Raw genomic sequence first — 13,040 nt, forward strand, 5'->3', positions numbered from 1 at the left:
TGAGTCAGACTTTCTTAAGTTCAAGTTTTTCTATTGCAAAGCATTTACATTTGTCTGAGATTTGCCATGGCCTTGTGTGGAATGCCCTTGGTGCCCATGTGAGGAGCACTATACCAGAACAAACAGAAAGGAAGTATTAGCCTCAGGAATCCCCTCCGCACCCTTGCTCATGAAGTTAACTGCCGGGCAGTTTACCAGCCAACTGACAACTGGTGGTGAAGCTCATGTAAGGGTTTCTAGCTTGGTGCTAGAAACTCTTCATTTCCAAGTGTTGTTAACAGTTCAAACCCAGCTGTTAAGAACTGTGTTAACAACAAAGTCTAGTTCTAGAAGATATTTTTAAGACATTAAACATGGCTTCTTTCTAACCAAGAGAGAACTTAATCTCAGCAAGAACTCCTAGTTCCCTCTTCAGTTATTCTCTCTTGCTCCTCTCCCCAGCACACTGGATCAGGTATGGATAATCCAGCGCTTATTCATAGAATCAGCCACAACCTGATCTCAATTGTGGCTTATATACAGCTAATTGACACAGCAAACTGGAGGAGGGCAGAAGCAGCTGGTCACAGAGGACAGTGAAGCAGCTGCCAAGAGCTGAGATGGGGACATGTGTATGTGTTCATGGTGTAGAGTGTAGACAAGTAGGCAAAAGCCAGTAAGAGACAAATGGCAGGGCGTACTCTACCATTCAGAAGCATCAACAACCACTGGGGGTCAGAGAATCGGCCGCCCAGTAAGTAGCTTATGTAAAACTAAAGACACTAATAAAAAATGATAATTAAATTTTGACCAATATATCTTAAAGGCTAGGATAATCATTGCTTTTAAGATAGCATTTAAGCACATAGCTCAGTAGATTCTTTATACTTTTGATCTAGTTCTAGTCTCACAAACAAATGAAGAAAATTAAAATGCAATGAGGTTTGATCAGGTGTGGTGGCATATGTCTTAGATACCAGCACTGAGGAAGCAGAATGGGTTCCAGGCCAGCCAAAGCCACATAGGGGGATCGTGTCTCAGAAAAACAAACAAAACCAACCAACCAAAAGCAATACACTTAAATGTACACACACTGGTTATAGTGAAGCCAATTGGTATTAAAAAAATCAGTGTACTTGATGGCTTATGCAATGTAAGTTGGGATTATAATACTTCAAAGAGCATTACAAACCACAAGCCGGGCACCTTGAACCAACAGAGGACTCTACCTGGTACTGTCCAGTTGAAGCTGAACCTGCACATGTCTTTCAGAAAGCTGACTTAGCTCTTTCTCTTGACTCTCTCTGAATGTGCTATACTCCAGTTTCACCAAAGAAAGTTCTTTGTCAGCAGAATTAAGAACAATTCGCAGGTCATGTACTTCACATTTCAAAACTAGAAAATAAAGGAAATCAAGGTCTCAACAGATCCCTTTACAGGCTCTTTGTATAAAGGAGGCAAATAAATGAGACTGTATCATTTATAAAGCAGACAAATAACAACCTTACTACTTCAAGGACAAACTTCATCAACTAAACATTAAACACTAATTTTTTAATTTTTTCCTCTCCTTAGGTCATGGTTGCATTTCTTTTGTCCCAGCCTGGCCTATTCTTACCGTATAGCAAGAATAACCCTGACCTCCTCACGGCCCTGCTCTCACTTCCTGAGTTCTGGGATTAGAGGCACACGCTACAATACCCAGCTGTTCCAACGTTTCTGCAGAAACAGGAAGAGTTAACATCTGTTCCTAGTTTTTAGGTCACTTGATGTTTTAACATATTCTTTCCTATGGAATATGCGACAAAACTAAAGAGTGGAAAAAGTGACTTAAGGTTTTACTACAAACTATTGAAAATATTTTGGAGATTGGATCTCATGCATCCCAGGAAGACCTCCAAGTTGATGAGTAGTCAAGGAAGACCTTCAACTGTTGAACCTCCTGACTTCACCTACTAACTGCTGGATTACCTGGCTAATCTGAAAATGCTTTGATGAAGACAAGATTATACTAAAATAAAAGTAGGAAAGATACCCCATTTCTAGAAGTGTATATAAATAATTTATGCTTTACTTTGTTACTATTAATGCAACTTAGATTTCAAATTAAGGACACTTCATTTTTAAAGGACTTTAAACTTTGTGTGTGTGAGTGTGTGTGTGTGTGTGTGTGTGTGTGTGTATTTAGGTATGCTTGTTCACGTGTGTGTGTGTGTGTGTGTGTGTGTGTGTGTGTGTGTGTGTGTGTGCAGGTGAGAGCAGAAACTTGGATATAACTAATTGCTCGGATGCATTCCACTTTCATTTGAGGCAAGGTCTTTCACTGGCCTTGTGCTTAGTCTAGTGAACTGGGATCTCTATCTTGGTATCACTGAGATAACTGATGTGTGTCACAGCATCCCGGCTTTTTATGTGGCTTGAGGTTCTGAATTCAGGTCCTCAAACTTGTAAGGCAACAGAACCATCTTCCCAGCTTTTAAATAAACTTAAACACTTGTAACATGTTTGTGACCAATCTTGAAGAAAATTATTTCTTCAAGAATTTGTTTAGTATACCTTTACAATGAAAATTTAAGGCCAATTATCTAACAACAAAAAAAACAAGCAAACCCTTAAAATAAAACAAAGCAAACAAAGCACAATAATTTAAACGATCAAAACGATACTGAGAGTCCCCCAGTTGTCCAAACTTACACTCATTCTTAGTCTGCGAGTCCTGGAGCTGCTTCTCCAGGTCACTCAGCTGAGTGAGATGATCTTGCTGCTGCTTGCTCCAATCGCTCCTTTCTGATGAGAAGAGCTTTGGGAAAAGTTAATATATTGGAAAAGTATGCTAAGACACAATGCATATCATTAATTTGTTTTGTATTTAATGTCTAGTTTTAAGGTAAATGAAAAGACAAAACTCGGTTGTTTACGAACTAGAATGAAGATGTCAATCCAGATCAGTATGAGCGTGTGGACAGACCATTTGGATTTCTTCTGAACTTGCACACCTTACTATGTGGTCCAGAACTCAGACAATGAATGTCTGCGCCACTCACTATCAGAGAAGTACAAAAAACTGACTAGGGCTTAGTAAGGGAATTTTCATCTGGCAATTTTTGGGGGTGTGGTGGGAGGGTTCAAAAGGGGTCAGAGTGCACATAGATTTATTAAGGACAAATGAAAGAACTTCAAGAGTGGGAGGGCTTCTACGGGAGCACTATCCTCACCCCATCATCTCACAGTGCCTTTATGTTGAGGGTTTCAACACCTTCTGAGGCTGTTCCACCCCTTCCTCACCTCCTGCATTTGTGTAGAATGGTGTTCTAGTTTGTCAACATTCTGTTGAAGTTTCAGGTTTTTACGTTCTTCTTCATCCAGCCTGACTTGAAGAACACTCAGTTGTTCCTGCGTTAAACACACTGCAGTCATCAAAAAGGCCTTTACATTTTAAAAAATTTAGTTTTATTTTATGTAAGGGTGTTTTGATTGAATATATGTCCATGTACAAACTGCATGCCTGGTGCCCACAGGAATCAGAAGAGAGTGTCAGATTACCAGCAACTGGAATTATAAAAAGTTGTAAGCTACCAAGTGGGTACTAGAAATTGAACCTAGGTCCACTAGAAAGGCAGCTGAGCTGCTGAGAGAACTCTCCTGCACTATTTATTTTTGGTTAAAGAGACAAGAAACTAAAACAAATAAAATAAACTCAACCTCTTATAGAAGTAAACACAGCACAGGACTGCTGGGCCAGCAACTTTCAGAGGTTACACTGGTCGTTCCTACATCTCACAGTTGCACTTGTGTCTGATTGAAATGGATAGGTTCAAACAAAAAGCAAAACGTGCTGAAAATTCAACCTTGGGTTAAAGTCTGAGCCAATCATGATGGCACACACATTTAATAACAGCAGTAGGGAGGCAGAGGCAGGCAGACCTGAGTTCTAACTCATGGTGGCACACACATTTAATAACAGCAATAGGGAGGCAGAGGCAGGCAGACCTGAGTTCTAACCCAGCTCGGTCTATACAGGGAAACCACTCATGGTGGCACACACATTTAATAACAGCAGTAGGGAGGCAGAGGCAGACAGACCTCTGAGTTCTAACCCAGCTCAGTCTATACAGGGAAACCCTGTCTTGAAAAAAACAAAATCTAAAATATAAAAAATAAATAAAAATTAAAATAAAAGAGATAGACATAGGAACTGGAAAGATGGCTTGGTGGGTAAGAGTATATAGTATATGTGTGTGAGGGAATTTTTTTTTTTACATATATATGAAATTACAGAGCCCCATAAAATCTTTTCTTTTTTTTAATGTTAGATTTAAACATTGAACCCTCTTGAGACCTTTAAGAAGCTTCCTCAGTGCTGCATGGGGTTATTTTATCACAGTGGCCTCTCGGGGCTAGAATAAGAACATAACTGAGATTTAGAATATACTTTCCAAGTTTTACTGGACAAAGTGGTGAAATTCAATTAACAAACTAGTAGGATCCCAATATAATCAAATCTCAAGTTACTTCAAATACATTAAAAGCTCCCTAAAATCCGATCTGTATACCAAAATCCTACAGTGCCGTCCCCTTCATTAGCCAGTACAAGGCGGGTGCCATGCACACCAGTGCTAAAAGGTGAAAGTAGTAGAAAACTGGTCATTTTACCACAGCAAAAGAACACAGAAAATGGAGAATGATTTGCTCAAGGATAAAAACTGAACTAAAAATACATATAAGAAACTTTTAAATACGCAAACTTAAAAATTATAGAGTTGGGGCCGGAGAGTCAGTGGTTAAGAGCACTGACTGCTCTTCCAGAGGTCCTGAGTTCAATTCCCAGCAACCATATAGTGACTCACAAACATCTGTAATGGGATCTGATGCCCTCTTCTGTGTGTCTGAAGATAGCAACAGTATACTCAAATAAAATAAATATTAAAAAAAAATTATAGAATTGAACTAGTACACAAATTTTATTCAAATGAATGTTAAATTATTTCTTTTTCCTAAAACTTAAGCATTACCTGCACAGTTCGAAGCTCCTCAGAAATGGCCTCCAAAGCTTGTTCACTCATCTCAGGTGGCACGGGTTCGTTTAATATATCATTATCTAACAAGCTAGAGCTCTGTGTGCGCAGAAAGCCAAAGCTCCCCACCTCAGGGCTGGCCTTTGGTACTAGTCTAGAACAAAGCTGATAAGCCTTGGTTGGAGTGGTAATTATCTGCAGAGCAATCATTGTGGAAGGAAATATTAGTACAAAGAGAAAAATAATAACTAAATTTTACCAACAGGAAAAAAATTAAAATTTTATTCATCAACTTATCAAGAGGATGTATTCTTCAAGCATTGGACCAAATAAACCTATCAGTTCAATATAGTTGTATGCTAAGTTGTAATATGGTTTTAAAAAATGGAACTTGAAGCTGGGTGGGAGATGGGGCCTTAACAAGATCCTATTTTTCACTCATCACATTGACAAACATTCAAGGGTCCAGAGTGGGGCTGGAGAGATAGCCCAGCAGTTGAGAGTACATGATCTTCCTGAGGACAGGGTTTGACTCCCAGCTCCCACATGGTGACTCACAACCATCCATAATTCCAAGGCCCTCTTTTGAACTTCATGGGCACTGAATGCATGTAGGGCACACATGCACACAAAATACTTACACATACATAAAATGAAAAAGTTAAATTTAAACAAACAAAAAGAAACCTCTAAAAGATTCAGGGTGCCCATTAGTAGAGAGAGTGCTAGCAGATAGCTCCCCAACTTGCTTAAAGGTAACACTCTAACATTAAGGGCCACCGGAGTCATCCAAAACATAAAAGCCAGGTTAAGGATGTAGTCAGTATATTCCAAGCATGCATGAGTCCCTGGGCACAATTGCAGCATTGCCCAAAGGATGTAGGGTGACAAGACTTACAGTAAAAAATACTTCAGATGCCAGGTAATACACAAAGACCTAGGACTGACCTGTGTGTGTGTGTGTGTGTGTGTGTGTGTGTGTGTTTGTTTTTGTTTTGTGACAGGGTTTCTCTGTGTAGGCCTGGCTGTTCTCGATCTCAAATAGATCTGACTAAAGGACTGTACCACCTTTGGCTTAAGACCCATCTTTGAACGTTAGAAAAAGCATACTGAAAAGCTAGACACAGTGGCATACACTTTGTACTCATAGGAGTGGAAACAAGAGAATCAAGAGTTCAGTGCCAGCCTAGGCTACAGAGTGAGTTTGAGACAGCTTTGGCTATCATGAGACCCTGTCTCAAAGAAAAGAGGAAAAATTAAAAAAAAAAAAAAAAGAAAGAGAGAGAGAGGAAAAAGAAGAAAGTTCAGATGTTAGGAAGAATTTGAAACCCAATGTTTTCTTACTCCTCCTTGACCTTGCCACGGGAGTGTATCGGAATACTGGGGTGTTCTGCCATCTGTGTTTGGAAATAACTTTTATTAATAAACGAGACTGCTCCAATTTAAGTAGAAGCTCCAGATACCTACCTTGAGTGTCTCAGCGTGTATTTTATTCAGCTGAGAAACTTCCTGGCGTTTGCAGACTTTTGTTGCCTCCAAAAGGTTTTCGAGATTGAGGTTTGCTTTTTGCAAAGACTGAAGCTCTGATTCTAATTCTAGCTGCTTTTTCCTAATAGATATTGTTAAAAATTAGTACCGTCAAGTAGTAAATAATATTAAACATTTGTAAGTATATTACAGTTTATGCTCTCATGTAACTTGGCTTTTGAGTCAGAAACACTTTCCAGATCATTACCTTCATTTACCAGGCATGGAAATCAGGGCTCACAGATGGATAATTATTAAAGGTATTCAATTAGTAAATTGTAGGGCTCAAATTCAAGTCAATATGCTATCAGAATAGGATTAACCTTGGTTATACTATCAATATAGTTTATCCTTTTATACAAGAAGCATCAAATAAGAGTATTAAAATATCTTTAATTTCTAAAAAAAAAATCTTGATTTATCTGTAACTGTGATTTAAATTGGTAATGAGATGAACTTACTTAGCAAATTCATTTGACACTCAACAAGTGAGCACTGGATAAAACATCTGCATGATCTACTGCAGATATATAAAAACATCTGCATGATCTACTGTCAGTTATATAGTAAAAAGATACAAGAAAAAAAGTGTTTCCGTAGAACAAAACAAGTTAGCAGCTAGGAAGGTTCATATTTAAAGTAACACGCCAAACTATCTATCATTAACATTAAACGGGTGAGCATGTGTATTTGCACGTTACCGAGTTAGTTCTTTGAACTCTTCATATTCTTGCTTTGAATTATTCAGCTCTGTCTGAATTTGCAGGAGTTGTGCTTTTAACTTCTCGGTGTTCGTGAAGAAAGTTGACTCTTTTAGTGCTCTGGGAGAAAATCCTTGCAGACCTGATAGGAAGGGAAACCACTCCAGTCTTTGAAAGACAGAACTGACAAGACTTTTTTCCAAGCTCTCCTCCAGGTACAATCTGAGGCATGGGGATAAGAAAGAAATGGACAGGAGCGCGAGGGCAAGAAATGTGAGGAGAGATTCACAGGACACTCAGGGGGTGAGGAAACAGATTCACAGGACACTCGGGGTGAGGACACAGATTCAGAGGACACTCAGGGGTGACTGTGCAGAGGGTAGTGAGAGTTGTGTTCAAGGAGCAAAGACCACAGGACAGAGAGTGTAGCTAAGGAAACATGCTGGTCCCGAGGATGAAGAGCTAACAGGCTAACAAGCAGCACGCTTGGTGCTAGATGAAGAACACTGGCACAACTGAACTGGGGAAAACTGGGGCTAGTAGCCACTATGAACAACAATTTTGAAGAACTGATTAACAATGATAATTTTAACTTTGCATATAAAATCTTGAGTTTCTCCACATCCAAATATTGTGAATCTTTTTTTTTTTAACTAATTCACAACTGAATAATAAAAGGCTTAGAAAATTTAAAAGGCGGGGCTGGAGAGATGGCTCAGAGGTTAAGAGCACTGACTGCTCTTCGGAAGGTCCTGAGTTCAAATCCCAGCAACCACATAGTGGCTCACAACCATCTGTAATGAGATCTGACACCCTCTTCTGGTGTGTCTGAAGACACCTACAGTGTACTTAGATATAATAATAAATACATCTTTAAAAAGAAAATGTAAAAGGCAAGACAAAAAACAAACAAACAAACAAACGACATCAAGCCAAAGCAGCACTCAGGCAGAGACAGGTAGATCTCTGAATTCAAAGCCAGTCTGGTCTACAGAGGGACTTCCAGGACAGCCAGGGCTACACAGAGAAACCTTATCTTGAAAAAAATTAAAAATCAAAGATGCTTGGAAGGATGGATGGACAGGATAGACAGACAGACAGACTGACTGACTGACTGACTCAAAGGCAAGAGAAGGGATTGGGGCAGGGAAAGCTCAGTGGCAGAGTGGATGCTTAGCATCTGAGACCCACCCTTGAGTTTGATCCACAGTACCACAAAAAGAAATAAAATAAAACAATTCAGAATAAACAATAGAATTTTCTTAACTTAAAAGGGAACAAGGAGCCAGACAGTGGTAGTGCATGTCTTGAGGCAGGCAGATCTGTGAGTTCCAAGATAGCCAAAGCTACACAGAGACGCTGTCTTACATAACTTCAAAACAAAAGAAAAAGGAACAGAAAAGAAACAAAGGTAGAGGTTGAGTGATAAAGGAGCATTAAGCACTGCCTTGAGGATGGAGCAAACAGAACGCTACCAAATCTCAGTGAATTCACAGCAACACACGCTGCACCGCCCCCAAAGTTAGACTTAGTACCGACTAAGGCACACTTCATATAATAATTATGGAAACAATGTATTACTACAGAGCATGTACAGTATAACCACAATACCAGAACCAAAAACTAGTGAAACCTGAATTCGACCCATGCTCATCTCTCACACTGTACAGATATTAGCCAAACTGACAAACACTGCAATTATTTATTTATGTTTGAGTAGTGAAAAACTTAAAATGTCCTATACTTTAAACATGAAAATTCCCGTTATGATTTGGATTTAAAATGTGCCTACAGGCTTACGTGCAGTTGAGCTGTTTTCATGGGTGATGATGACTAGACCACAGAACTCTGACCTGTGTTCGACCCTCATGAATTTATAGTATGGGCTGCTGGGAAACAGAAGCAAGTCATAGGAGTGTGCTCTGAACGTGTGTCCTCCCATTTCCTGATCTGTGAGCTGAGCAGCACTGGGGTCTCCTGACATACAGTTCTGCTAACTACAGACACGAATGTAATGGAGCTGGCCAAGTATGAACTAAGCCCTCTGAAACCTTACACCAAACAAATCACCCTGCAGTTAATTTCTTTTTTCAGATATTCTGTCACAGTAATGGGGGATAAAAATTGGCATCTATCACTTTCATCATTTTGACTAAGATCATATATAAAAATATCTGAATAACTTTAATCAAAAAAGATATCACTAAAACAAAAAAAGATATATTAATAGCAAGCCTTTCCTTGGTATAGCAATTAGCTGAACAATTTACTACCTTGTTATATGGGAAAAACACCTTTGTAAATTATCTTTAAAATATAAAGAAATACATAAAGGGCTAGAGAAATGGCATAGTGGTTGAGAGCACTGACTGCTCTTCCAGAGGTTCTGAGTTCAATTCCCAGCAATCACATGGTGGCTCACACCATCTACAATGGGATCCGATGCCTTCTTCTGGTGTGCTTGAAGACAACTATAGTGTACTCATGTAAGTAAAATACAATAAATAAAATAACTCATTTTATAACAAAATACATACAATTGCAATAAATTAGCCCACCACATTGAAAAAGCTAACCATAAGATACTGAAAATGTTTCTTTTTCTTCGAGATAGTTTTTTGGTTTTTGTTTTGGTGGCTCTAAATTTTAAAATAAAAAAAAAAAAAAAATTAAAACAGCCAGGGCTACACAGAGAAACCCTGTCTCAAAAAAACAAAAAACAAAACAAAACAAAACAAAAAATTCTGTATATGTGTGTATGCCTGTGTAAAGGTGTATGCATGTGAGTGCAGGTGCCCACAAAGGCCAACAGGGTCAGATCCCTGAAGCTGGGGTGACAAGACATGTGAGCTGTCTACCTAACAGGTGCGGGGGCCAGACTCACGTCCTCTGAAAGCACAGCATGCTGCACGAACCCACCTAGCTAGGCCTGCTTTGAATTCACTTTTTCTTTTTGGTTTGTTTTCGGAGGTGGGAGTGGGCTTCATTTCATAGCCCAGGTTAGCCCAAAACTGACTATCCCTCAGCCTACTAAGTGCTTAGATTTCAGGTGGGAAGCACATACAACCCTGATATCAATGTTCTTTCCTCTTTTTCTGTGTATTTGTATGTGTACATGAGTTATGGACAGGTCAGAAACCAGTCTCAGGGTTTTTCCTTAGGAACCACATGATTGATTGGCTTAAGAGTTTTCCTAGTAGACTAGGCTGGTCAGCCAGAGAATCCCAGAATCAACCTGTCAAAGCCTCCCCAGTTCCCCAGTGCTAGGATTACAAGTACAAGTCTACCTTTTTAAGTAAAGTTCTAGAAACTTAGAGCCTTATGTTTATAAAAGCAAGCACTTTACTGACATCTTTCCCATCCTACACATTAATTCTGCCTTTAGATTTATTTTTGTCCTATATACATGGGTATTTTTCTGCATGTATGTCTGTGCTCCACATGCATGCCTGGTCCTCATGGAATGCAGAAAAGAGCATCAGATCCCTCATCAAAATGGAGCTCTGACATGGGTGCTGGGAATTGAACTTGGGTCCTCTGGAGGAGCAGCCAAGCTTTTACATATTGAAGTCAGTGCTCCAGTCCCTTTTCACAACATCATTTCTTACCTTTGTCATTTGTCTCTGTGCTAGTCACTTCAGAGAAAGCCTTTTCTAGTCTTGCAATGGACTGGGCGTCAATTTCATGGGCTCTTTTCACAGGTGATAATAATTTTAGTCTTCTATTCTCCTCCCTGAGGGAATGATTTTCCATAGCATACTTTGCAAGTCTGGGATGGTGCTCCACCTGTGACATTGAGAAATTGCATACTTCATGTATGTATAAATTTTCCTAAGTGAATTGGTCTCTCAAAAAGCCATTCAGAAATTCTAGAACATAGCAATCCAGGTTGTACTCTACTACAGTCTCCATAAAAAGGGACTTGGTAGTTGTGGGTATTTTAAAATATGGTTATGTTACTTTGCTTGGAACTTCCACGCAAGCCACATAGGACACCCAGCAAGAAGTGTGTAACTCTGCACACAAAGACATGGCTAAATTAACATACTTGAGGATGTAACTCAGACACAGCAAGAACCTAGCATGAAAAATGCTCTGGGTTTGATCCTCAGAAAAGGAAGGAAGGAAGGAAGGAAGGAAGGAAGGAAGGAAGGAAGGAAGGAAGGAAGGAAGGAAGGAAGGAAGGAAGGAAGAAAGGAAGGGAGAGAAAGAGAGAGAAAAATTGGATGGAGAGATGGCTCAGCAGTTAAGAACACTGACTGCTTTTTCAGACAACTTGGGTTTAACTCCTAGCACCCATAAAGCTGTAACTCCAGTTCCCGGAGATCCAATGCTCTCTACTGGCTTCCTTGGGCACCAGGCACGCAGAGACATACATAAAAGCAAAACACCCACACACATTAAATACAAATAAATAAATCTTTGAAAAGAGGGGTGAAAGCAGAAAAATTTCTCACTACTAAGACTGAATTGCCCTCTAAAATACATTAACTAGCAAAATGCAGAAAAGTATACATAACAAATGGAAGTAAAAATATTTATACTACTGACATGTGTTAAACATACTGGACACACAAAAAAGATCATTTCAGTTTCAAATTAGGTGCCTGTTACCTACTCACTCCCTCTAGGAAAAAGAAAAAAACAAGAACTTCCAACGCTCCACTGCCCTAAGACTGGTAGAACCATAACTGCTGCAGAGCACGGGACCATGGCAGAGTACGGACTGCTGGTCTATATTTTTGTCTCCAGATTAATACTTGGGAAAGGGGAAAAGGAATCATGCAGCAGGTACTACGAGTCACACTGATTTAAAGCGCTGTCTTCCCACTGTATTACATAACGAATTACTGGTGAACCCTTGTTCATACTTTAGTGGTGAACACTGGTCACACTTTAAAGCTCGCTCTAGAAACAGAGGCTTGCTGCACTCACGTGTTCTCGAAGTGTCTGGATCTCATCCCTCAGCTCCGACAGCAGGCGATCCTGCTCCTCCGGCAGGAAGCTTCCCCGACCCTCCTTCTGGAGCCTCTCTAGACGCATGATTTGGTCCTCCCGGAACTTCACAATCATTTTATTAGACTGAATAAATTTTTCCTTTTTGAGGGTGAGATCTTCTAGTTGGGTAATTTTTTCTATTAGAGACTTAAGAAATTCAGGATTCAGTTAAACATGAAAAATTGCTCAGCTTCCCTAAATTCTCATAAATAAACCCAGCAGAGAGTACTAAGTATAAACTCATAGGCAAGACTTTGAAGCCTTTTCCTTATACAGCTGTCACTATGTCTCATTCACTGAATTCACGAACATCAACCATGACATTAAAAGCACCAGGTCTTCTGAATCCCTTTTCCTAATTCAATTTCCTACCTTCTTTTCCTGTTCAGATTTCTTAAAGAATAGCATTGCTTCCAGGAAATATTCTATATAATTAGTCTTCTCTTTATCTAAAAGGGGAAAGGGAGAAATATGTTCATTTTTCAAAACTAAACCAGTCTTTATTGCTGCTAACTATCCTAAGGAACAAAATCTCATGTGATTAGCAATTTCACATTAACTTACTCAGCAAACTGGCTGTTTTATGAAGAAAGCAAGACATTTCTCTGCATTTACTTAGCACAAATATATTTGGTGAAAGAAACAGAAATGGTTTGTTTTTTAAAACTGTAGCTGGGGCTGGAGAGATGGCTCAGTGGTAAAGAGCACTGGCTGCTCTTCCAAAGAACCTGGGATCACTTCCCAGCTCCGACATGGCAACTGTCTATAACTCCTGTTCCAGGGAATCCAACACCATCCATCACACAGACATACATGCAGT

At 39.5% G+C, this 13,040-nt stretch overlaps 1 protein-coding gene across 3 annotated transcripts in view; it reads right to left on the reverse strand.

Annotated features, from left to right (window-relative positions):
- Kif15 (kinesin family member 15) overlaps positions 1-13,040 on the reverse strand; it is a 67,748-nt gene that overhangs the window by 18,143 nt on the left and 36,565 nt on the right. For all 3 annotated transcript variants that reach the window (XM_052186885.1, XM_052186886.1, XM_052186887.1), the window contains 9 exons: positions 12,593-12,669; positions 12,158-12,367; positions 10,831-11,008; positions 7,223-7,364; positions 6,462-6,603; positions 4,992-5,189; positions 3,265-3,372; positions 2,674-2,779; positions 1,209-1,374 (listed from right to left, as the gene is read on the reverse strand). In XM_052186885.1, the coding sequence (XP_052042845.1) occupies positions 1,209-1,374; positions 2,674-2,779; positions 3,265-3,372; positions 4,992-5,189; positions 6,462-6,603; positions 7,223-7,364; positions 10,831-11,008; positions 12,158-12,367; positions 12,593-12,669 (1,327 nt within the window). The remainder of the gene's footprint in view (positions 1-1,208; positions 1,375-2,673; positions 2,780-3,264; positions 3,373-4,991; positions 5,190-6,461; positions 6,604-7,222; positions 7,365-10,830; positions 11,009-12,157; positions 12,368-12,592; positions 12,670-13,040) is intronic.

Source organism: Apodemus sylvaticus, chromosome 7 (genome assembly GCF_947179515.1).
Source record: "Apodemus sylvaticus chromosome 7, mApoSyl1.1, whole genome shotgun sequence".
Taxonomy (NCBI): domain Eukaryota; kingdom Metazoa; phylum Chordata; class Mammalia; order Rodentia; family Muridae; genus Apodemus; species Apodemus sylvaticus.